The sequence below is a fragment of the Anabrus simplex genome, chromosome 4 (assembly GCF_040414725.1).
Source record: "Anabrus simplex isolate iqAnaSimp1 chromosome 4, ASM4041472v1, whole genome shotgun sequence".
NCBI classification, from domain to species: Eukaryota; Metazoa; Arthropoda; class Insecta; order Orthoptera; family Tettigoniidae; genus Anabrus; species Anabrus simplex.
In genome coordinates this window covers 298,260,884-298,287,118 of record NC_090268.1, presented here as the reverse complement: position 1 = coordinate 298,287,118, position 26,235 = coordinate 298,260,884, and the positions used below count along the sequence as shown (strand labels likewise).

Below are 26,235 nucleotides of genomic sequence, written 5' to 3'. Positions count from 1 at the left end.
CATTTGTTTTAGAGAGAGAAGAAATGTTCATAGTTTGTGGTCCAATAAAGATATGGATATGATTCGTCCATAAATTATAAAACAAATTCTCATGGACAGCTTAACATGGCCATTTCACACATTAAATCAAAACAAAATATTTTCATTTTGACTACGAAAGGAAAAACTACTATTGTCGAAAGCAAGAAAATTTTGTAAGTCCTTGTTTAAAGGTAGCCTTTTCCCTTAAATTTGTAACTGCTCCTGAGTGAAGCCGGGCTGGGTAGCTAGTGCTAAATAAATAAAAAGTTAAAGACAAAGATATACATGCATAGTGTATATAAAACCTTAGCAAGACCAATCCTCGTCTGCGTAAGATCTATCTGTATTGGTGCAATGTTAAAAAAAAAAAAGCTGTCATTGACAGTTTTAAATCTAAAAACATCCATGGACATCATCATCAGGTTCATTATACAAAGATACACATTAAAGTTAAAACACATAAAATTGACCCTCATAATTGAAACTATTAACACTATTAAAACTATTAAAACAAGTTAAAATATAAAGCATATTTATGCTAAATGTCCAGGTTTGAAAATGTAATTAGTACAAGATTGACAACTTGTTAGTCACTAATAAAATAAAATGACTTCAAACTTATTTCTACGAGGCTTCTCAACTTCAGGTTTTCATTTTATTAGTGACTAACAAATTGTCAATCTTGTACTAATTACATATTCAAACCTGGACATTTAGCATAAATGTGCTTTATATTTTAACTTGCTATAGATAGTTTTAATTATGAGGGTCAGTTTCATGTGTTTTAACCTTAATGTGTATCTTTGTATAATGACCCAATTTGGCTGATGATGACGTCCATGGATGTTGAAACCGGTACCATTTAATAAATGATGTTGTATTTTAAACAACAACATATCTTGTATTGAAAAGGTGGATCTTGTACAATTTAACTTATTGTTTTGAAATTAGACCATCCCAACTATACTCTATCATGATCATCATCAGTTTACAGTTTCAATTCTTCATGACATCATCCAGTGTCCTTCTCGTAGCTGCAATGTTAATCTTGATCATATCCATCCAGCACAATCCATCAGTTGTGTAATGAAATGTTGGTGAGAGAATGCTTTGTAGGCTCATAACAGGCCACTAAGTCTAATACATCAGGCATTTTCTTTTCACCTCTCTTTCCAAGTGCAATATACACCCTCAATATAATATGGTGTAAGATACAGTATTTCCAAGAGAAGGAATCCTATGTCATTTCACCTGTTGTTTGTTAATTGAATCATAAACGATCACTTGTTATTCTTTATTTTCTAATAGGGCCAACTCCAGATTGGATCGTGGGAGTAAATGGACTAAATCTCTGCCGTAGAGACTGCTCGTGGACAGAAGAAAAGATTGTGGACCTCTACCCTTGGGATGCTGGCACTGACAGTGGTATTTCTTACATGGTAAGTGGAAAAATATGTAACATCTGCCTTAATTTTTGAGATTTGCCATCCTTCCTTTTCATGGTGTGGTTCACAGCATTGTCAGTACCGAAGTGCCTGTATTAAATAATCACTAGTTATTCTACCACAAAATGACCATCAGTGCAGGTGTTCACTAAATCATGGTAATGAAGAACTGGTATGAGGAAATATATTACAAATTTATTGCATGATGAACCAAATTTAAAGTAACATATAGGTACATTCATTGGTTAATAAAAACAAAACCTACCGAGCTCGATAGCCGCAGTCGCTTAAGTGCGGCCAGTATCCAGTATTCTGGAGATAGTGGGTTCGAACCCCACTGTCGGCAGTTCTGACACTTTCAATACGGACAAAAAATGAATTTCATCACTTGTAATAGCTCTGAAGATGGTTGTCCGTGGTTTCCCATTTTCACACCAGGCAAACGCTGGAGCTGTACTTTAATTAAGGCCACGGACGCTTCCTACCCATTCCGAGCCCTTTCCTGTCCCATCGTTGCCGTAAGACCCATCTGTGTTGGTGCGACGTAAAGCAAGTTGCAAAAAAAAAAAAAAACCCATGCCACCACATCCCTGATGGTTCTTGGCCTACCAAGTGACCGTTGCTCAGTCCAAAGGCCTGCAGATTATGAGACGATGATTGGTCAGCATGATGAATCCTCTCCATCTTGGGTTTCTAGTTCCCTCTGACTAGGCTGGAAAACAAAAAAGAGTGCTTAATGAGCTATAATCTGGAAGAATCGACCCTCACCCCGAATAAGGCCATCTGCACATTGGACTGCTTGGTCTTTTTTTTTTTTTCAGGGTCTTTTTTTTTTCAAAATGGCGCCCGGTAATGACGACGTAGTGTTTTATTCTCCGAGTAAATTAACCGTAAAATGTGACGAAAAGTGCGGAAAATGTCGAAAATTAGTGAAAAATGGAATGTTGTGTGATTCATGTGATCGATGGTGGCATTATAAGTGCGAAAATTGCCCTAGAGACGTAAAAACTAATGAAAATGTTGACTGGATTTGTGAGCAGTGTGTTCGGAATGTTGTTGTTGGGGACGGCGTTGACGAAGCACCGAAAAGAGTCGATGAGGAATATAAAAGTGCATTAGAAATTATAAACATTCTAAAAAAGGACAATGAGACTCTTAAAGTTGAAAATCAAGAATTAAAAGAAAGACTGCGATCGCTAGAATTTGGGACTGACCATTCTTCGAGTGATATACCGGTACAAGTAACAAACTCGAGCACGTGGTGTCACGTAGTTCGTGGATGGCCGGCTAAGAAGAAATCTACAACTGAATTTCCGGAAATAAACATTAGAAATAGGTTTTCTGCCCTAAATAATTTAATCCTGGAAGAAAGTGATCGCGCGCGTGAAACCAAATCATCGCGATCCGTTGCCGTGCCGAGTTTAAAATTTAGGCCTAGAATTCAGATTCAAGACCCAGTTAGGCCTAAATCAGCGAAGGTAGCTGTGTTTGGTGATAGCCAAGGAAGGGGAATTGCGGGAGTGATTAACGACGAGAATATAGCAGCAACCGGAGAAATATATCCAGGAGCTTCTATCAGCAGTGTTGTGGAAAACGTAGAAGCAGCAACTAGGAACTTCGGGAGCGGCGATGCAGTGCTTATCATCGGTGGGACGAACGACGTAGCTCGCGACGACGCCAAGAATGTAAGATCACAACTTAAACATACACTAGGGAAGCTGACCCACACTAACGTTTTTGTAGTGAACGTGCCCCACAGGCATGATTTGAGTAGAGACTCGTGTGTGAACATTGAAGTGGACAAGGTCAATACAGATATTGTTAAAATTTGTAAACATTTTCGGAATACTCAGGTTATTAAATGCAGCAGTTTTGAGAGATACTGTTATACAAAACATGGCCTCCATCTAAACAATTCAGGTAAACGAAAGATAGCAAATATTGTTCTAGATTTTATTAATCTTAAGATATGTACTGTAAAACAGGCAACTCCCTTGAGTTATAATACTGACCAGGAAAACTAGTAGAAAGAGCCAGCTGTACTTCAAGCTGGCTCAGTCGACTAGAAAAAGAAACTCAGGATAGTAAGGAATTTCAAGTTACCCAATTGCAACAGTCAAGTTTTAGGGAGGAAGGGGGTCTGAGATTGCTCTTGGTAAACTGTCAAAGTGTAGTAAATAAACAATTAAAATTCGGTACATTGATGGAATCTTATGAGACTGATGTGGTGATAGGAGTGGAATCGTGGTTGAAAGAAGGGGTGGGTAATAGAGAAGTATTTCCAGAAGGGTACACAGTCTATCGTAGAGACCGAGGAGAGAAAAAGGGAGGGGGGGGTGTTTATTCTGGTGAAGGAAACTTACTGTTCTCATGAATGGTTTACCGATGAAAGGGATGAAATATTAGGGATAAAATTAGTTTGTGATAATATGAAGGAGGTGGGAATTATAGGAACATACAGGCCTGGAAGAGAGGAAAGAGACATGGAAATCTTTGAAAAAATAATAGATTATACTCATAAAAACAATAATAATGATATGGTAATAATTGGGGGAGATCTAAATTTGCCTGAAGTTGAATGGAAAGGAGCTGCAAGTGAAGCCCATGAACAGAAACTGGCAAATAAGTTAATTTGGGAGGGAGGATTTACACAAGTAGTACAAGAACCGACTCGTCTCAATAACTTACTAGATGTATTCTTGGTTAAACCATGGGAAATTGTTGATAAAATTGAGGTAATTGAAGGAATAGGAGACCATAAGGCTGTAATAATGGATGTAGGACTCGTACCAAAAAAGGCTTAATAAGAGGGTTACACAAGACAAGAAATTGTACAGAAAAACTAAAGTTGATGAATTTGGGACTTACCTTAAATCACAATTCAGTTGTTGGATAAGTGAAGGGAGTAACGTGGATACACTTTGGGCTAAATTTAAAGGAATTATTTGGGAAGGAGAGAAGAGATTTGTACCTGTTAAGAAGGGTAAAATGACCTCAGACCCTGTTTATTATACAAGGGAAATAAGAAAATTAAAAAGAAAATGTAGAATAGTAAACAGGAAAATCAAAGAGGGTAGGGAGAGTAGAGAAACTAGAAAACAGCTAATGAGGGAACTGAATAGAGTGAAAAAGGAAGCAAAAGAGAATTATATGAATGGCATACTTCAAGAGGGTAATGACCACAAAGGGAAATGGAAAAAGCTGTATTCATATATCAGGAATCAAAAAGGAAAAGGAGTCCAAATTCCTACAATGGTGGGAGAAGGGGGTGAACACTATTTAACAGATACTGAGAAAGCAAACCTATTTAGTAGGGAATTTAGAGATTCAGTAGATGATTGTCAAGAGTTGGAAACCGAAACAGAAGATAGAGAGGGAGAGAGACAGAGGGAAACAAGAAGCTTCTCATTCACAAACGAAGATATTTTCAGAGAAATCCAACTGCTTCAGCAAGGAAAAGCTGCAGGAAGTGATCAAATTACTGGGGAGGTATTAAAGACAATGGGGTGGTACATAGTGCCTTATTTAAAATTTCTCTTTGACTATGTCATAAATAATGGTGTAATACCAAAGGAATGGAAGGAATCTATAATAATACCAATTTATAAAGGAAAGGGTGATAAAAGGAAACCAGAGAACTACAGACCAATCAGCCTGACCAGTATAGTTTGTAAAATTCTGGAGAGTTTAATATCGAAGTACATCAGAGGGATATGTGATGATAAAAATTGGTTCATGAGGAGCCAGTATGGATTTAGAAAGAAATTTTCTTGTGAGGCACAACTGGTGGGATTTCAGCAGGACATATCAGATCAGTTGGATTCAGGAGGTCGGTTAGATTGCATAGCCATAGATCTTTCCAAAGCCTTTGATAGAGTGGAACATGGAATATTATTAAAGAAATTGGAGGGAATAGGATTGGACGTAAGGGTTACACGTTGGATAAAAGCATTTCTAAATTCAAGGGTTCAGAAAGTCAAAGTAGGAAATAATGTATCTCAGGAAGAGAAAGTTTGGAAGGGAATTGCACAGGGTAGTATAATCGGTCCGTTACTTTTCTTAATATACGCAAATGATTTAGGGAACAATATAACATCAAAAATAAGATTGTATGCAGATGACATAATTGTTTATAGAGAAATAAACAACATTGAGGATTGTTCAGAATTACAAAGGGACCTTGAAAGTATCCAACAATGGGTTGAAGAAAATAATATGAAGGTTAATGGAGGCAAATCAACTGTTACAACTTTTACAAACAGGAGCTTTAAAACTGAATTTGAATATACTTTGGATGAGGTAGTTATCCCAAAAGATGGCAAGTGCAAATACTTAGGTGTGAGATTTGAAAGTAATTTGCACTGGAAGGGTCATGTTGATGACATTGTTGGGAAAGCATACAGATCATTACATGTCATAATGAGGCTACTTAAAGGATGCAACAAAGAATTAAAAGAAAAAAGTTACTTGAGTATGGTTCGTCCATTATTGGAATATGCAAACAGTGTTCGGGATCCTCACCAAGAATACCTAATAAAAGAAATAGATAGTGTGCAGAGGAAAGCAGCAAGATTTGTAACAGGGGATTTCAGGAGAAAGAGTAGTGTATCAGAAATGTTAAAGGAACTTGGGTGGGAAACTTTAAGTAAGAGAAGGGAGAAAACTAGACTTACAGGATTATATAGAGCCTATACAGGAGAAGAAGCATGGGGAGATATCCGTGAGAGGCTTCAGTTGGAAAATAATTATATCGGCAGGACTGACCACAAATATAAAATTAGAAGGAATTTTAGCAGAAGCGATTGGGGTAAATTTTCATTCATTGGGAAGGGTGTGAAGGAGTGGAACAGTTTACCAGGGGTAGTGTTTGATCCTTTTCCAAAATCTGTACAGATATTCAAGAAGAGAATAAACAGCAACAGAGAAAATAAATAAAGTGTTAGAGGGCATTCGACCAGTGCAGGTTATTGTAAATAAAAAAATGTGTGTGAATAAATTAATTCCATCCCCTGGTCTAAGGAGTTTGGACAGCCAAAGCAGGGGACTGCCTGTAGGGGTGAAGTACAGTGGGGACTTCGAGGGCCCTGGGACCGCTACGGTAGCTGTGAAGGCCCTTCTCAAACTCTGAAAAGTGGTGGCAAAAGGGGCTCTGGTTAAGACGCAGCAGGTCGTTATGCTACTTAGGATCCTGAACGGGTAAAAAAAAAAAAAAAAAAAAAAAGTAAATAAATAAATACAATGTAAATATTAATGTTATACCAGTTTTATAGTATCATTTGAAGCAATTCCACATACTGTATATCAGTTGACTATATTTGTAAGTAGTACAGGAGATATTATAATTAGAATTTTGTAAACAATATAAATTTATTAAGGATGAGCTGTGTGTTTAATAGAAAACATTGTTAGCGTAAATTGTATAATATTGTATTATAGGAAAAATTTTCTTCTCTTGTTAATTTAATATTTAGTGCTTGACAATAATGTATTTTAGTGTACCATTTGCCACCGAGGTAGACACCTCATTTGCAAATAAAGAGATTTTGATTTGATTTGATTTGATGTCACAGCTGCATGTGGCCGTCCTGATTGTTGAAGATCTGACAGTTGCACTTTACCTCGTTGTAATGTTGATACTCTACTTACCCAGTCCTGACTGTACTCCTATCCATTGCATCATCTTCATAGACTTTTTTTTTAAGCACTTGTAAATATTTGCGATGGTCTCCTATCCCACAAAAACAAATTCAATCACAGCTCTCTGTTTTGTACATATTTCATGTGCAGTAGCCATTTAAAAAAAAACTATTATGTTACCATGGTAATGACAAGTGTGCAACTTAATGGCATTGCCAAGGAAGGTTTGTAGTTGCTGTATATAAAAGTTGGTCCTTCTCCAACATCTCACTGAAATGAAATCACGTATGGCTTTTAGTGCCGGGAGTGTCCGAGGACAAGTTCGGCTCGCCAAATGCAGGTCTTTTGATTTGACTCGCATAGGCGACCTGCGCGTCATGATGAGGATGAAATGATGATGAAGATGACACATACACCCAACCGCCGTGCCAGTGAAATTAACCAATTATGGTTAAAATTTTCGACCCTGCCGGGAATTGAACCCGGGACCCCTGAGACCAAAGGCCAGCACGCTAACCATTTAGCCATGGAGCTGGACAACATCTCATTTAACAACAGCAACAACAGCAGCAACAACAACATATTTGCATTATACACAGTGCTTTTTTTTCTGCCAGTACGCAATGGTACACAGTACTCTCACCTTCTTTTCTCAAGTTTTAAAAAAGGAACTGTGGTTTATTGACAGATAAATTGATTACAAACATTCCAGAAGATGGTATTTTTCTCACAAACTGAATTCTCAGTTTTGATTCTCACAAGCTGGTACAATGTTTACCAAAAGCTTCATAAGTAGCTGGAAACAAGAAGCTGTGTTCACTTCTGATTGTTTCTGATGTCAGATAATCAATTCCATTCCACTCTGCAACATGCATGTGTTCACACAAGTTTTGAATTAATCTTCTCTACATTAAATAAGGGCAATTATTGTTAAAAATGAGTCAAATAAGTAGTTACTTTATATCAATGAGTAAAATAAGGAAAGTTGAAGAAATAGAATATCTCAAAACCAACATGTGATCCTGTAAAACACAAAACTAGCAACAGAAGCAAATGTGGTGAAGAGAATCACAAAACCAAGACCAAACATCCACAGTTAAAATGAATCAGATTCTGATAATGACTGTCCAGAATGTTGGACACTTCCAAAAAGAAAGTTTATGTGAGAGAAAGGAGTGGAAGGTGCTGACAAGGGTATTTTGGAGTTTATGTTAAGAAGTATGGAAATTGCTCTAATAGCACCTACATGGTGAGTAAGCAGCACCTTTTCTCCCAGAAAAAGAGCATTGTGTATATATACTCAGTACCGTATATAAACCACATTTACAACTTTATTGATATCATGGTCATATGAGACAAAGTCTCTCATCGTGTATTGGCACTGTCGGTGGCTCCAAATAGCCTACGCAGTAGTCTCCATGGTATACACTAGCCATGCGCCTTGGTAGGTGTGCTATTTACCAACTGATGAGCCCAACTTAGCAAACTGGGGCGAAACGCTGGCAACCAGTAATGAGTTAGCTGGAAAATTTATAATGTCCAGTAACAGACCAACTATATTGGTATCATGGTCATAGCCATGTGAACTCCAGTTTTCCATGGAATCCAAACCAAGCGGGTAGGACTTGTCATTCTAAAATTCCCACATGCATTTGATCAGGATTTAGACTATACCCATCTTGATGAGAAGCCAGTAATCGTCATCATCATCATCATCTCTTTGCTCCAGCAAGCTGGGTGCGGTTGTGTACAAGCCTCCTCCAGTTTGTCCTGTCCATTCTCAGATGATGTTCATATTTGCGATGCCAGTTTACACTTCTGATTTCAAGGTCCTTGAAAATCTGCTTCTCCCAAACATCATGAGGTCTTCCTTTTGGTCTCCTCCCAGGAACACTGTGATCAAAGTATGCTCGAGGAGTCCTGTGATAATCCACTCTTTCCTTGCGACCATACCATTACAATCTCTTCACTCCGAGGCTCTGCAGCAAGCTTCTTTCCAATCCAAGCTGTTGCCGGATGTTCACATTCCTTATTTTATCCAATTTTATTTTTTGTAGCCAAGAATGGAGGAACATCATTTCTGTTGCCTGAAGACAACTCTTTGTTGATCCAGTAAGTGTTGCTGCTTCCAAATCATACATCAATATAGGTACCAGATATATTTTGTACAAGCTGATCTTGGAAACTAACAAAAATGTTTCATCCCAAAGTGTTTGACATACAGCATGATAGAATGTGGAAGCTTTTGGTATTCTGTCACTAATCTCTTGATGTATGGTATTGTCCGAGGACAGAACACTACCTAAGTACTGGAAGTTGTCATCATTATCCATCTCCTCATCTCCAATTCTTAGATGAGCAGTTGGAGAGTTTCTACTCATCATCAAGCCCATTGTCTTGGTATTGCTGATTTTAAGACCTAATGTTGTAAAAGCTTCATGCCAAAGATCTAGTCTAGCTTGTATTTCTGCTTCTGTCTCGCTCTATTCCATTACATCGTCAGCAAAAACCAGGGCATTAATTGTTGGATCCTTTCTTTTAACTGCTTTTATAACTTCGTCCATTATGAATTTGAAGAGGAGTGGTTAAAGACAAACTTCCTTGCTGGATTCCACTCTTCATTTTGAACCAACCTGCCCTTTCATCCTGGACCTGGACACAACCTTTGGTTTCATCATATAATAGTTGTACTCATGCTATGATGTCATTGGGTACTTTCTCATGTCTCAGCCAGTAATGATATCACTTAATCACATGTCGTCTATCTATGTAAATAGAATAAACATAATATCAGGTCAGTGTGAGGAGAGAGAGCTGCAGAAAGAGGAAACAAGCACAAAAGGTCAAGGATAATCTCTACATCTTCATGCACTGTCATCTTGAGATAAATGGATTCATTCCTTACCTCCTTGTCTACATCCATTTCTTCTCAGCCCTTGTGGAGCTTGTTTCTCTTTCCCATTTTCACAGATATTCAATCCTGATGCAGTGTATGATAAGACAAAAGCTGAATAAACAGAGAAATAGGAAAGAGATATGAAATAAGGAAGAAAACATATGGTAAAGGACTAGGAACACAGGATGAACACAGAAGTAGTAAAGGATCCCAATGCGTCATTATTGTCCTGTATTCTTCCATGTCTTTTGCCTCTTTCTTTTCCCCTGTTTATCTGGTTTCTTCTAATCCCACACTTTAAGACTGAAGATTTGTCAAGATGGGGAGCAGAAACAAGTTTGTCAGGGGCTGAAAAGAAATGGGTGTAGAACACGGGTGTAACATTAGGGCCTGCAGGGCCTGCAATGCGGGCAGGCCCGGGCCTTCCAGGGGCCCCACAGGCTCCTCACAAAAACATAAAAATAATATTTATCTAGCCTAATGTCACTCTGCACAGAAAAGGTCAGAAGACCAGATCACAACGAAATACTTTGTTTTTAGAAATTGTACATAGAAGAATTGCCATTCAGTTGCATCTGGCAGTTGTTATTATAACTGTGTTGAATGTAACACAGTACAGCATTAAACAACAATGCTTGCCCTTATCGTCTCTCGCAACACCGCAACACGTTCCTCACAAAAGACCTGCACTAAATTATTAAAAAATAATTACAGCAATGAAAACTGATACCAAAATTTCATATTTTAGTTAGAAAATGATACCTCCTTGATGTGCAGTTTACCTGAAATCATATTATGTGCAAAATTTGCTTATCATTTAACTTTTTTTCACATGTTTATTTTTAAAAAATGTTTAATTCCAACAATGACTTGATGTAGTGACAATTAGTCAACTCAGTTTCGAACAAGCTCTCTTTGCGCAAAGGTAATAACATGGTGTACTTACACTAGGAGTTGTGCGGTTTGATATTTTTCAAACTTTATTTGAACAGATTTTGATTTAATTTTGCTAGTAAATTTTTCTGGCTTGTAATCAAATAAATTATTATAACTGTGACTTCAGTATTGGTTAGAGAGTATATTCTGTAGTTACTGAAAAATGAAACTAATTTTAAGCACAAATACATAAGTGATGTATGGTTGTGTTCGCAGTTCAGCAGTTTAGCCGTTAAACCATAGAGACAGCCAAATAAAACCTATTAAAACAATGTTTTTTAATAATCTTACAATAATTAATAATCCCCATGTTCATATAATTTTACAATATATTGAGTATATTGCTGTAATTATAATCATGTTAGTTATTCACAGGTTTTACATTTCATTTGAGGGGCCGGAATTTGTATTGTTTGATGAGGAGAGCCCATTTATTTCAAGATGTGGAGATTGTCATTGTGTTTCTATATTTTTATGCTTGTCCATGTCCTTTCTTTCTGTTGCTCTTTCTTTCCACATTGATCTGTCATTGTGTTTCTCCTATTATGTGTTCCTTTGCATGTTCTTTTATCTCTATATAGTACATTCTAACTGAGTGGTTAGAGACTTTGAACACAGAACAAACAAAAAAGGATTCCATGGGTCATTACAAATAAAATAATACCAGCTGAATTTTTTTCCTGCCGGGCTGAGTGGCTCAGATGGTTGAGGCACTGACCTTCTAACCCCAACTTGGTAGATTCAATTCTGGCCCAGTCCAGTGGTATTTGAAGGTGCCTTGTTGATAGATTTACTGGCACACAAAATAATTCCTGTGGGACAAAATTCAGGCACCTCAGCATCTCTGAAAACTGTCCAAAGTAGTTAGTGGGATGTAAAACCGAAAACATTATTATTGTACGTGTCCATCTCTTTCATCTCTTTCCCTTTACGCTGTTTATCTAGCTTTCTTCTTACCTACACATCATGCATCAATACAAGATCTATAATGAAGTGTGTGTTGATGCCTGCCCTCCTGATGAAAATGAGAAGCAGAAATGAGGTTGTCAGGGACTGAGAAGAAATAGACGTATAAGAAAATAAAAATATATGTATCATATATCAGTGTGCAGATGGAAAAAGACTTGGAAAACAAAAAAGGAACAAGAAGCAAGTACAAATTAAATCATATATAGAAAGACAGGAACTGTACAGACAGGCCTGATGCACCTATATTTCTATATACAACTTGGTCTGCACTGGTTTGGTGCTTTCCCTTACATATCTATGTACCGACACAAGGCTGATGTATTTGAAAACAGCAGTGCATTAAGATGTGGAGTTTGTCCTTGTGTTTTCTTGTGTTCTAGTGTTTTCACTCTATTTTTCCCTCTTCCCACAATGAAATGTCATTGTGTTTTTCCTCTTATGTGTTCCATTCAGTGTGGTTTTCCAATTTTATCTTCATAGATCTTCAATCTTCATGTGAGAAATGCAGGATAAGGAGAAAGCCACATAGACAGGAAAAGGGAGGAGACAAAAAAAAAGACAAAGATGAATGCAGATGGTAAAAGACTTGGAAAACAACAAAGGAACAAGAAGCAAGTGCAAATTAAATCATATATAAAAAGACAGAAACTGTCCAGACAGGCCTCATGTTCCTACATTTCCATATACAACTTGATTTGCACTGGTTTGTTGCTTTCCCTTTCGTATCTATGTACTGACACAAGGCCGATGTATTTGAGCACCTATGTACATATTTTTCACATCCTTGTCTCACTTTCTGTCTTTATCTATCCAGATTAAGGATTGTTTATCAGGAACTAATGCAGTCTTTGCCCATTGCAGTCCCCCAACTCTCCCACCATTCCCAGAGAGAGGATACACCGAATAACAACAATGTACCCAGAAGATCCTCGAGCTCCATTCTACAACCCTGGTGGTGAAATGAAGCCACTTGCTCGTCTTTACTTATTCCGAGACAGTGTCATTCCCAAGAGCTGTGATGAGCAAAACCTGGATGAACTACTAGGAGAACTTGTTGACGTAGCTGAAAACACTGAAGACACTACAAGGCGTAAGTATTCAAGTGCAAGAAAGAATTAATAATGGAAAGACTACTTGCATTTTTCAAAAAGTGTTTTAGGCAGGATTAATTAACAGTAACTTCATTTTCAATTGGATGAAATAGCAAGAATAAGTAAAGTTAATAAATTCAATGATGTGGAATTCAACAACAAAATTAATATTTTTATACATACTACATGTGAAATAGGTCTAGTTTTATGCTTAACACCTTAACTGCCACCTACATGGGTCCATATAGAGTACAGCACTAGAAGCGATGCCAGCTACCCAAACCTGTGGAGGCTTGCTGTACATTTAGTTTTACCCAGTATTCACGGCAAAAGTGCACGTTCTGCGTGGCGTGGCTGTAGGGATACCACATATCCATTAACAATTGTTGCTTTTCAATTATCTGGTCATATTGTTTTGTATTGCGTTCATATTGGGAAATGGAAAGATAAACATATCTAATGCTTTGCTTTCCAAGCACAAAGAGTAAAATAAGCAAGCAAATATGTATAAAAATAGAAACAATAAGCGTCAAAATAAATAATGGGAAATATACTAAATATTCTGATAAATTATTTGCTTCATACAATTTTTACCTTATTGACTGCTGTTATAGTATACAAAGGAGGGAATTCTGAGGTTCTGTGTCTGTCTGTGAAAAATTATCTTTACAGTAAAAATGTTCCTTCATCATTCACATGACATCAGGGGCATATGTGAAAAACACCACAGTTACTCTTCACTGAATTCCTCTTCAATATCTGTTTCTTCACCACAAAGCTTCTTAGAAATTTGGCATATGGTACTGTTTTGTTCCCAGAATTTTTCAATAATACCTTACCAAGCTTGTCGATGCAATTTTAGCTACACCATATGTTTCCAAACACAATGTTGCTGAAATATCATCTATCAGAGAAAGTGAATGTTCCAAGGAATTATTTTTAGCTTCCAACTGTGTGTGTTATAATAGCAGGTATTTTGTAGAAACAGTTATGGTTAAAGTGTATCTTTTTTCGGTGTTGTTTTTAGCAAAACATTCTAGGACTGTGACAATACTGGCTACTTCTTTAGCATGTAAAGAATACAAAAATGTTCACTTCAATGAAATCTTCTGCATAATATAACCACAAACCCCAAAGAGTTAAAACTGGCTGAGAAGGTAAAGACAATTCACAAAAAATAATTAATTATAATCAGTGCCTTTTCAAACACTTTCTTCATTGCTGGAGATGAGATGATCCATATCTTTATACTGGCTTTAAAAATTTTCAGTGACACGATGTAAACCGGGGCGGGAGGGTGTTCCGCATGGCCGTACGAGATGGTGTGGAATGACATTAAAGTACAACTAAGTTTGAATGGAGCTTTTTTTTTTTTTAAAGCACTGACACAGATAGGTCTTAGGGTGATAATGGGATAGGAAAGGGCTAGGAACAGGAAGGAAGCAGCTGTAGCTTTAATTAAGGTACAGCCCCAGCATTTGCCTGGTGTGAAAATGGGAAACCATGGAAGACCATCTTCAGGGCTGCCGACAGTGGGGTTCAAACACACTATCTTGTGAATGCAAACTCACAGCTGCATTACCCAAACCACAGTCAGTTGAGCTTTTAAAGGTAGAAAAATTCATAATATGAAGATAAATCTGTAATTAAGAGCAACAAATTTTGGCAACAGTAAAAGTCCTCTCAGTTTAATTACTCGTGGTTGTTAATATAAAGAAAGATCTTCATTGGTGTAATCATGTAAATGGGATTGTTAATAAAGGTTACAGCTCTTTTCATGGTTATGTGGGAATTTAGGGGTTGTAGTAAGGATCTATCTACAAATGAAAATAAAATGAAATGGTGTATGGCTTTTAGTGCCGGGAGTGTCCAAGGACATGTTTGGCTCGCCAGGTGCAGGTCTTTCGATGTGATTCCCGTAGGCGACCTGCGAGTCATGATGAGAATGATATAATGATGAAGACAACACATACACCCAGCCCTCGTGCCAGCGAAATTAACCAATGATGGTTAAAATTCCCGACCCTGCCGGGAATCGAACTCGGGACCCCTATGACCAAAGGCCAGCACGCTAACCATTTAGCCATGTAGCCAGACTAAGGATCTACAGGAGAGGGCATATACGTCACTGGTAAAATCCCAATTAAGTATGGTTCTAGTGTATGGGACCCTCACAAGGTTTACTTGATTTGAGAATTGGGAAGTTCCAAAGGAAAGCACCATGATTTGTTCTGGGTGATTTCTGACAAAAGAGTAGTGTTATGAAAATGTTGTAAAGTTTGGGCTGGGAAGACTTGGGTTGGGAGTAAGGAGACGAACAGCTCGACTAAGTGGAATGTCTCTCATAGTGCATTGGCACTGCCGGTGGCTCCAAATAGTGTCTGCTGTGGTGTCCACGGTATGCACTAGCCATGCATCTTGGTAGGTGTGCTATTTACCAACTGATGAGCCCAACTTAGCAAACTCGGGCAAAACACTGGCAACCAGGAATGAGTTAGCTGGAAAACTTACGATGTCCAATAACGGACCAACTATATTGATATTAAGTGGAACGTTCTGAACTATCAGTGGAGAGATGGTTTGGAATGACATCTGTAGACAAATAAACTTGAGTGGAGATTTTAAAAGTAGGAAAGATTGTAATATGAAGATAAAGTTGAAAGTCAAGAGGATAAATTGGGGCAAATACTTGTAAGGATTGAAATAATTTACAAAGGGAAATGTTTGATCAATTTCCAACTTTTTAAAAATTCTTTTAGAAAACCCTAGGTAAACAACTGATGGGGAATCTGCCACCTTGGCAACAGCCTTCAGGACAGATCAGTGGTGACTGATTTATTAATTGATTGAAATCAGTCAATTGATCAGTTAGTGTGAAAGTGAGCAACGTAAATAAATCTATGGAAGGCCATGAACATATCATTCTATTAACTTGACTATCCAAGCCGTAAGTAAGTTAGTGAAGTATACTACTAATTTATTTTAAAAAGATAAGATGCTTGTATGTACACATCCTGTTGAATATTTGTAATATCAAAGTGATGTTCATTTTGTACTTCTAATTGAAGTAACTCCATCTTTGGATATGATGCAGTTGACATTACGGAAATTTGGATCCCCTTCTCTTTCACACTTTGCTTTGCACTCATTCTATTATTCAGTTCTAGAGTCCCTGACTTCCCCTATGTGTCCATCCAATTTTTATGATGGTTACAACATACTTGAAAAACTACTTTCTCAGATCCAAACAATTTAGATGCCATGGTCATCCCTTTCCTTTGTCAACAACCTTGCACCGTACCCATCCCACTATGCACTTACCAGTGTATAGATCTTTTTCCTCTCTGACTGATCAAGGCAATATCTATTTTATTTGTTTGAATCTAATCTTCTATGTGTCTTTCATATCCTTGCTAAGTATATTCTTTTTTTTTTTTTCCTTAACTGGCTTCATTGACTATATGTGGTCTCTTATGGAATATTTGCCATAAACCCAACTCCTAACCTTTTGCAAGTAACTGGTGAATTAATTTACTTTAAAATCTCTCTACTTCCAATTATTATTAACAACTGTCTAAATATTAAAACTATAATTTTCATGATTAATTCTTCTTATTTAGGAGAATACTTCAAAAAACTCGAAGAAATCTCTATCAGACTTGAAACAATATTAGACTTACTCAAGGAAATCTACCAAGAAAAATAAAACTTCTACATACCGTCACATGGTTCTAAAAAACAAATGACAACAAAATTATATGCTTAATGATTGGTCCTCATCATGCAATATTAACTATTTAAAAAAATTGTAGTGAGAGTTTGAACTGTCTAAAAACATCCACTTGTGTGGACCATAAAGAGTCTACTTTACTTGTTGCTGTTCTACATTGTCAATTGTATAAATGTTGAACTTCATTCATCAGTTCAATAAATATGGTATTTGATTACAGCTGAGTGTGCTGTGACGGAATATACAGAATGGGGTGCTTGTTCCGTGACATGCGGCAAGGGTCTCAGAGTGCGACAGCGAGAATACATCAATCAACAGAAAGCCCTCATGATGGGATGTGATCGACAGTTGGTATCCAAGGAGATGTGTGTTGCCAGTGAAGCGTCATGTCCGTGAGTGTGTCATATTTATTCAACATTGTTTTCATTAGGTATACCGATTATTACTAGAGTATAAATTAAAATGAACATACACTCTTCTTTGATTCAAAATTACAGAGTAAAGAAATAGAGATAATTTTTTTTTTTTTTTTTTTTTTTTTCTGTATATTTATGCAGAAATATCAGCAGTTTTTTAAGCATATGTGCCAGCTCTCTCCAGGGGTTACCTTAGAACCTTTTGACTGAGTAGAAATTGATATCCAAATTAAATCCTCAGCCCTAAGAGAAGGAACTTAAGGGTTCCAGCCCCACTAGGAATGAGGATTTTAGGATATAAAAGATTGAGAAAGGTCAGAAAAAGGGAGAGGAGAAACATAAAAGATAGTATAGAGATTTCAGAAAGAGTGTTAATGAAGAGTAGACAAATGTTAACTAGTACAAGCATGATAGTAGTTTAATCTATTGCCCTATAATGAAGCAGGTTTCTGTGGCTGTCTTCAGATGTTCCATTTACCAGCAATTTCTGAGGAAAGAACTCACTTTATTGGAGACTGAATTTTTAATGGGCCAACTGTGCTGCATGTTTAAGTGTTCTAATCCACAATGATTTTATTTTTCTCAGATTGAATAATTGAGAGTTAGTGTTTAATGAAAAAATACTATAAATAAAGAAGAAAGGGGTAGGTCTATTGAAGATACCCCGTGATTGAAAAGAGAGAAAAAGGAATTTGAATATTGACTGCCGTATGACATCAATGCATTATAGTTCATAGTTCCACTACTGTGGGCATTTGGGTGCACACATTGTTACATTGTTATTATAGCATTACAGTTATGTTCTACCAGTGCTCTCACACAGTTCAAAGTCTCCTTTACAAAGCTTTCACCACCCCATCCATAATATTGCCATGTTATTTAAGGCAGTTCTTGCATCATCTGCAACAAATCTGTCCATACATTCTCTACACATTGGATCTTATACATTGTGTATCCTATTCAGTATGCCTGATTTTTTTCTAATTACTAGGAAGTATTACCACATGAGTGAAACCTTTGATAGAAGCTAGTGTTAAAAATAAACCTCATATTAACAGAGTAATAAAAGAGCATTAGTTGTAAGAACTTCAGTGTGCAGGGTCAGATTTAGTAAGTGCATTGAGGATTTCTGAGATTCCTAACTGCCGGTCAAACTTTCTGTAGCCCAGTTGTCTCCTGCACATGAAAAGAAAGAAAATATCTTGTTAAATGTAAAGTTGGTTCTCACTTATGAACAAAATATGCTTGAAGTACTCTCCTTCAGCTGGTATGTACTGCTCACATTGCAGACAGTTGTTTCCATGGACTTTGTACAGTTCATCTTAAGAAAGGAATGAAATTCTTCCATGATTTGTAGAACTGATATACACCCTCCATGGATAGAAGTTGCAAGGAATGAGGTCAAGCGAGGATGTAGGCCATATGTTAACTGTATTAACCTTATTTTCAAAAAAATAAGACTGCCTTACTTCACAGTCTTGCTGGAACTACATGGACACTTTCTCCTTCCCTGTTAGTCCTCAAAGAATGACAAGTAATTGTATCTGAAAAGATGATCAGTCCAATTATGTAATTTAAACATGTAGCACACACTCAGACATGCCCATATCCTGAAGTCATAGATAACCAGTACAGTACCCATTGTTTTGAAAGATCACTACCCTACTTAGAATAAACCAGGCTCCATCAAAAATAGCATTGGCTATGGGTCTATTTCACTATTATGAATTCAAATGCAGAAATGTTGTCTGTTCATATCTTACAGTTTGAGTTCATGCAATGGCAATTTAAAAAAAATTAATGGTGATTCAGACAGATGCTGGACTTACTTTAGTCCACTGAACCATATGATAGAGATTTCTTGATTGAATGTTCAATGCACAAATTTCTTCCAAGTTCTCCCCTGTTTCCCTTACTTTCTTTACTAGTACGTGAAGAGTGCTACTGACTGGAACTCAAACACCTGTGAATTTGTGTGCAAATTTCTTTCACACCAATCCAGCTTGTTTTTTCACATAACATATATGCTGTCCCATGGCAAACTTCACAAGGTCCATTGATATTACATACAAATTATAACAATGTATTTTGCTCGTTATAGCTAGTCTCGTTATAGCTAGTCTCGTTATAGCTAGTAACAACAAACTATCAAGCACAGCACAGCTACTATGAGGACATGTCAAATGCAAACCCCTTAAGTATTTCTTTTTCAGTTCATTTGTTTTAAACAAAAGTAGTACATAACTATATTATTGTTCTACATAGTCTAGGTTATGTTCAATGTAAATCGCCCAGTGCTTACAAAGTGCATGGATTCCTCTACAATAGAAAAAAAACTCTGGTTGCCTGTGTAGCACTTGAGCACTCCATTCATCTTCATCAAAACCGAATGTTTTTCCTCCCAGTGTCTGCTTGAGTGGTCCAAACATGTGGTAATTACTAGGCATTTTTTATTTGGAACAGAAACAAACAAAATATATGGTTATACATATTGCAATCATAAAGTAAGTCACACCATGGTAGATCAATGACGTGCAACCTCGATAGCGTTTGGTGTCGCAAGCTGGTGTTGCGGTTCGAGGCGTGTACTGATAGCTGTTAGTTTGTAATAATAATAAATAATGTTACTGGCTTTACGTCCCGCTAACTACTTTAATGGTTTTTAGAGATGCCGAGGTGCCAGAATTTACATGCCAGTAAATCTACCGTCGCGAGGATGACGTATTTGAGCACCTTCAAACATCACCAGACTGAGTCAGGATCGAACCTGCCAAGCTGGGGTCAGAAAGCCAGTGCCTCAACCGTCTGAGCCACTCAGCCTGGTGCTGTTAGTTTGCATTCAGGAGATACTGGATTTGAACTCCACTGTCGGCACCCCTGAAGGACATTTTCTGTGGTTTCCCATTTTCATGCCAGGCATACGCTGGGTCTGTAGCTTAACCTTTTCACTCCAGTGGACTGCTGTAGCAGTAGGGAGAGAACTGTGTTGGGTAGCCGGTGGACTGCAGTAGTATTCGTGTGGGAGCAATGCCACAAAGCTGGTGGACTGGGCTGCTTTAGTAGTCGTGTGTTGTTTGGCTTTTCTGTGCTTAGCTACGGTAAACTGCTGGAGAAATTCGACCTTCATGATATGACGTTAGTAGAGACATCAGACGTCAGAGGCAATCGGTTAGAAAGTAAGGGTTTGAGTGACCTTCACGCTAGTCATTTATCGTGTAATGTATTAGCATTTATGTAGGTAGCTTGAATGCACTGTGGTACCATGTTTCATAATGCATGATAAACTGTATATTTGGATCCTTATCCTCATATCCGGTAGAGGAAAATGAAGACTGGAAAGATTTGATGATGATGCTTGTTGTTTAAAGGGGCCTAAAATCTAGGTCATTGGCCCATGGGAAAGATTTAACTCTGACAATGCTCTGACCAGAGCCATGGATCTAAGAGAAGGATGGGAAATTTTGCATGAATGAAAATGACTAATACATGCGCAAATATATTTAACTGAATATTTTTAAAAATAGTCAACCTGTCTTGTCCTAACAATGTAAAGAAATGCGAGCAAGGTATAAAGGGCATAAAATATCTGTACAATGGGCTCAGACAACTGCCGTCGGCACCCATCCCCAAGGTCACGCATCCACTCTTGCTTTACCAGAGTGAAAAGGTTAATCAAGGCCATAGTTGCTTCCTTTCCAGTTCTAGTCCCATCCTAGTCTTGTCCTATCCCATCGGTGCCTTAAGATCTGAATGGAAATTCTAAGTTCCCATGGAGGGAATTAGATATTTTTCCACCAATAGAGCATGTGGGAGGTTGTGAGTTTGGATCCCACTGGTGTCTGGTTGGCCATTTTTGTTCTGTACTTAACATCTCTTCAGCACATACTAAATGTACGTAACACGACCTAATAGGATGAAAGTCGGTTTTGATTACAATGCGGTTGTGAAAATTCAATATTTATTTTTTGTAATTGAAATTTTGTAATTTTTACATATTGTGTTTGGTCCTTTTAGTCTCATTACACTACATCATAATATTAAAGTAGCTTTTTTTTATTTAAATTTTTGCCATCCTACCCTGTGAGCTATGACCTGAACCGGCCTATGTGTAAATATGCATCCGATATATATCCAAGTTCAGAATGATATGGGTTTAGTTTGATAATTATGTCATACAAAATTTATTTCATTTTCCTTTATATGATGATGATTACTCCAAGTGCAATAAAATATAAGCTAATATACAGGCAATCTGTGTCTTAAGAATGCGATATCGCCAGCTACCGTTCCAGAGAGAATACCTAAATACACTCTACATAAATGGTACTATAGTTCATACATGCAAGGTTTATAAGGGAAGGGCACAGCTATGGAGTCATCGATTTTGTGTTTGACTTTGGGAAGTTCATCTACATAAAAAAAGGATACATTTGCCCTTGTTGACTGAGAAAATGGTCCTTTAAATTTAACAGCCTGCTGCTTACCTGTTGGTAATTTGGATGCAATGGTGCGACATAGCCTAATTTTTTAAAACTTTTTTCCCTTAGCAGTCGTTATGAAAATAACAGAAAAAGCAAATATTTGTCAAGTAACGCATGACAAGATGGGATGAGAGTAAACAAATTTATTATACAGGTTATATTTAATATACCGTACGCATTTCCTAGTCCGCATCGACAAAGAATGAAATAGATAAAGGACAAGTAAGGCCCTGGCACACTTCGAACCCACATGGATGTTTGGGAGGCTAGCCACTAGACCAGTGTTACTACAGACATTCACACATTCAGACATATTTACTCACGCGATGGCACTGCTTGTATTCTTGGAGTTGACTCTTTAGCTGCTAGGGTCGACTCTTCACGACTCTGTTTGCAGCCCATCTACAGATCCAACTGTTGCACAGGCAGTATGGGACCGAACTTTGTAATGTTGTTGCTGCTGTTGCTGCTGCTGCCGGACAAACATGCAGCACCATACTGAATCATCATTTGTCAATGAATTTCAATTGGTTTCATACCTTCAATTCTCAAAAACCTAATAACAGACTACTTTTGTGCATATCTGAAGTGGGGTGGTCATTGACACACTGGTACTTTGATGGTGTTTGCATGGTCCTACCACTTATAGGATATTCATTGAAGTCTTTGTAACAGTACTGCCAATGGATAGAACTGTAGCATGACACTTCATATTTGTATTTAAATTTTAAAGGTTTTTATTGCACTTATGGCTTTTTTTTTTTCCAAACAAGTACGGCAGTGAGGAGAATAACTTGAGAAATACCAGCAGGGCTTGTTGTTAGAGCACACTGTGCACAACTGTAGGCTAGTGGATTGTGTTGCACATTGCATGCTTGGTAAAATTGACACTGTACATATTTATACCTTTTGTTTGTAGGAATACACTGTGTACGAAAATGAAATATTTGATAAAATCCTTGACATGAATGAAGATTACGCTAATTTGAACACACTCAATCTGTCACAGAGGCGATGAACTGGAAGAGGGTGGCCTACTCGAGGAAATAGAGGGAATATGCAACACTACACCTTGGGGTCCCTGGTCAGAGTGTTCTGTCACATGTGGAGTGGGTTTCAACATGAGGACTCGTCGATTCCTTGACCGCATGGGTAACAAGAAGTGCCCTCACATTTCTCTTGTCGAGAAGGAGAAGTGTATGCAGCCAGAGTGTACAGGACCCCCTGATCCACAAGACATAGTAAGATATTACTGTATGTATTACAATAATGACTTAGTTAAGACTTTCAGTATCTAAAATATCAGGTGTAAGTATTGTAGTATATGCTATGTAAATAGTACAAAAATGGACATTTTGGATATTTCTGACATCATTAATAATGGCTATGTAAATAGTACAAAAATGGACATTTTGGATATTTCTGACATGATTAATAATGGTCATATCTTCTCTTGAGATGGCTCTGAAAATAGTCCAAAATTTGTTCTTCATTTCTTATAATATCAGCCCAAGAGATGTTACACTTGGCTGGTGTTATCCTATCTTACTCCTGTTTGTCCTTATGTATTTATACTCCTAATCCTCTCTATCATCGATGTGTATATTAATTGGCTATTCGTCGATTTGCATATATTTGCCTTGTTTTCCCTGGTGTAGTTAAGGATATGGAACCTTCTCCTGAAACTAAAACATTCTAGAAATAATAATAATAATAATAATAATAATAATAATAATAATAATAATAATAATAATAATAATAATAATAATAATAATAATAATAATAATAATAATAATATGATGTCATAGCGAGATTTAAAAAATACCATATTTGCTCAAAAATAAGATCTCCTTTTTAGCACAATTTTTAGTCCCAAATTGGAGGGGTCTTACAAACAAGTATTTTGGAAAACAAATATCAAAATAAGTACTGGTATACCTACTAAACATTATGGTATATTAAATTATTATTATTTATGTTGTATGTCCGGCGCTCCCTTTCTCGCTCCACCAGCCAGCTGCACGCGCGCCTGTGTATCATTCTGCTAGCTTCGACGCGCAGCCCTCAGTGCGCGTGCCTGACCATCGAGTGTACTATAAATAGGAGCTCCCTGCCTGCTCAATTGCCCACTTGCCCGGTGTCCAGCTCCAGAATACACCCTACGTCGAGCACGGAGGCTACTCCTCTTGAAAATGTGCTTCGACCAGGTGGACTGAATTTCTGGCAGTACGAGGTTTCACCTCTGGTCACCGCTCCCTTACCTGTTTCCGCTGCCTATGTTCCGTAATTCTTTTACAAGCCATTTTTATTCCCTAATTTACGCAAGCTCCCTTAGTTTCGCTAGGTGGAATTTCTTCAATCAATTGAACTTGCTTTTTAGGAATTCAGGCACTTCCACAAACAAGGACTCTCAAAGACATTCATGTTAGTGTGCCAGATAGTTCTCGACTATCAACGTGTCAATTCGCAAAGACTATCTTTTCAAGATAGAAGTGTATATAAAGACTGTAAACCTGTACATATTGTATAAAGACAGACTTTTCTCAAGATTCAATATTCCTTTTTGCTTCAAAATAAATTTCAGTTATTTGTGTAAATATCATAAAGTGAAGCAATAAAAGTTGTGTTTGTAAATTTCAACCTTGGTTACAACAATTTAGTCAAGGGCCATCCTACTATTTATTTTAAGAATGGATGGTGTTAATTTGTGGAAATGACTATTTCTGTTTACCCATTGGAGAGATTCTTTGCATTTTGGAACATACTGTCAAACTTTGCTTTTCAGTTTTTTAAAGTGACCTAGGAGAAGGACCATTTACTCTGTATAAAGTGAACAATGAATGAAGCAAGTGTAACTAAAAGGCGAGGCTTTATCCTTGTCAAGCGGGGTTGTCAGCCCATGTTGTGACAGGACTAAAATACCCATTCATAAGAACTTCTATGAGTGTTCATTATATATAACATAAAGTTCGAACTAAGTTTTGTTTCTTGGGAGGGCTAGACTTGTTTAAGCAATTGGGTTGTAGTTGTATAACCGTTTATTTGGGTAGGTAGTGAATTTTTTATTATTTACATTAGGTAACACTAACATAGGTATCTTGGTAAGCCATCCCAGTATTGCCTGTTTTATTTTTAATGTTCTTGAATTTATAGTGAACTAGCTGTTGTGCACCTGTCGTTAACAGGTTGGTTTTTATAAGCAAAGCAACAGTGTCATCTAATGGAGGTGAACAGCTTCGGAAGAAACAATGTAAATTTTAACAAACAACAAGTGTCATTTAGTTATTGTTACTGGTGAAAAGTTTTAGAAGTTTGTAGGTCTCGGGCATTCGAGACATAGGTTTTCAACCCCCTCTTTTATGAGTCCTTTTCCCCTTATTCTTCAAGCGACCATTTTTACCATTTTTCTTTTCATTTTCAAAGGCAGTTTTTCAGCTTATAAGAAACAATCACAACAACCACCACTGTTGCCTATTAGATCATTACCATGATGGTTGAGCAATATTTCCACATCAGTGATGCTCGTCCTGGTGGACTCAGCATTTTTTTTTTTTTTAAATATGTTTTTGAATCTATCCATTATTCCAGCTCCTGTGCTAAAACTGCATCAGATATAAATTAAAACTGCACTTTAAATAATTTTTGTTATGTCCACTTTTTATATAGAACTAATATTTCAGGAGATATTTGTAAGTTTGTGAAAAAATATGATAGTCACAAATATCTCCATTATAATTCCTCATACGGCAATAGCATGTGAAAAATAAAAGATCAGAAATTATATTTTACACAACTTTTAATTTCCAATACAGTTAATGTTAAAGGAGCAATTTGACATTTCCTGTTTTGACCCCCTTAATATTGCTATGCCACTGTATACTAAATCAAAGAGTATATCAAGTGAATCAGCTGCCCTACCAATATTTTTTTCTACAGTCCAGCAAATTTGTGAGATCATCATGAGGTCGATATTTCTCTGCTAGCACCCCGTATGGTACTGACATACTGTACATCCTGCAAACGATTCTGAACACTTTTATCGTTCCTGCCATATGCCTGATGTGCAAGTATAGTAGGTAATCATCCAGAAAACTAAGTTTTGTTTCTTGGGAGAGCTAAGCTTGCTCAAGTAATCAGGTTGTAGTAGTGTAACAATTTATTTGGGTAGCGAATTGTTCATTATTTACATTAGGTAACGCAGTAACATAGTTATCCTGGTAAGCCATTCCCATTCAAAAAATATCACATCCTTTCAATTATTTATGGTATGTCAGTTTACTGTGTAACTTTTAGTGTTATAGTTTCAAATGGATGAACCTCCACAACATTGGACGTTAGCTGTTCGTAACCACTTGGCCCACCACGTCACTGGATTTTACGCTATTAGGCCCAGTTTATTCAATCTCAGTTAAAAGAACGCTAACACTCTGTTTGTTAACATACGTTAAAAATTTAGCAGCATGTTAAGATTCTCGTGTTTATCCAAACATTTCCTGCGAACTGTTACCTAATACAGTGTTAACTCTCACAAGAGTCACGATCAGTGAGAATCTAGAAGGCAGTGACAGAACCATAAAGTTTTTGAGCGTGCTCCAATGTGCTTTTGTTGAAAA

The 26,235-nt window shown here is 37.1% G+C and overlaps 1 protein-coding gene across 1 annotated transcript in view; it reads left to right on the top strand.

The window, feature by feature from the left end:
* fat-spondin (extracellular matrix protein f-spondin) overlaps window positions 1–26,235 on the top strand; it is a 149,642-nt gene that overhangs the window by 99,987 nt on the left and 23,420 nt on the right. Inside the window, exons 7-10 of the mRNA XM_067145619.2 lie at window positions 1,330–1,460; window positions 12,766–12,994; window positions 16,946–17,117; window positions 22,632–22,863. Coding sequence (XP_067001720.2) covers window positions 1,330–1,460; window positions 12,766–12,994; window positions 16,946–17,117; window positions 22,632–22,863 — 764 coding nt within the window. The remainder of the gene's footprint in view (window positions 1–1,329; window positions 1,461–12,765; window positions 12,995–16,945; window positions 17,118–22,631; window positions 22,864–26,235) is intronic.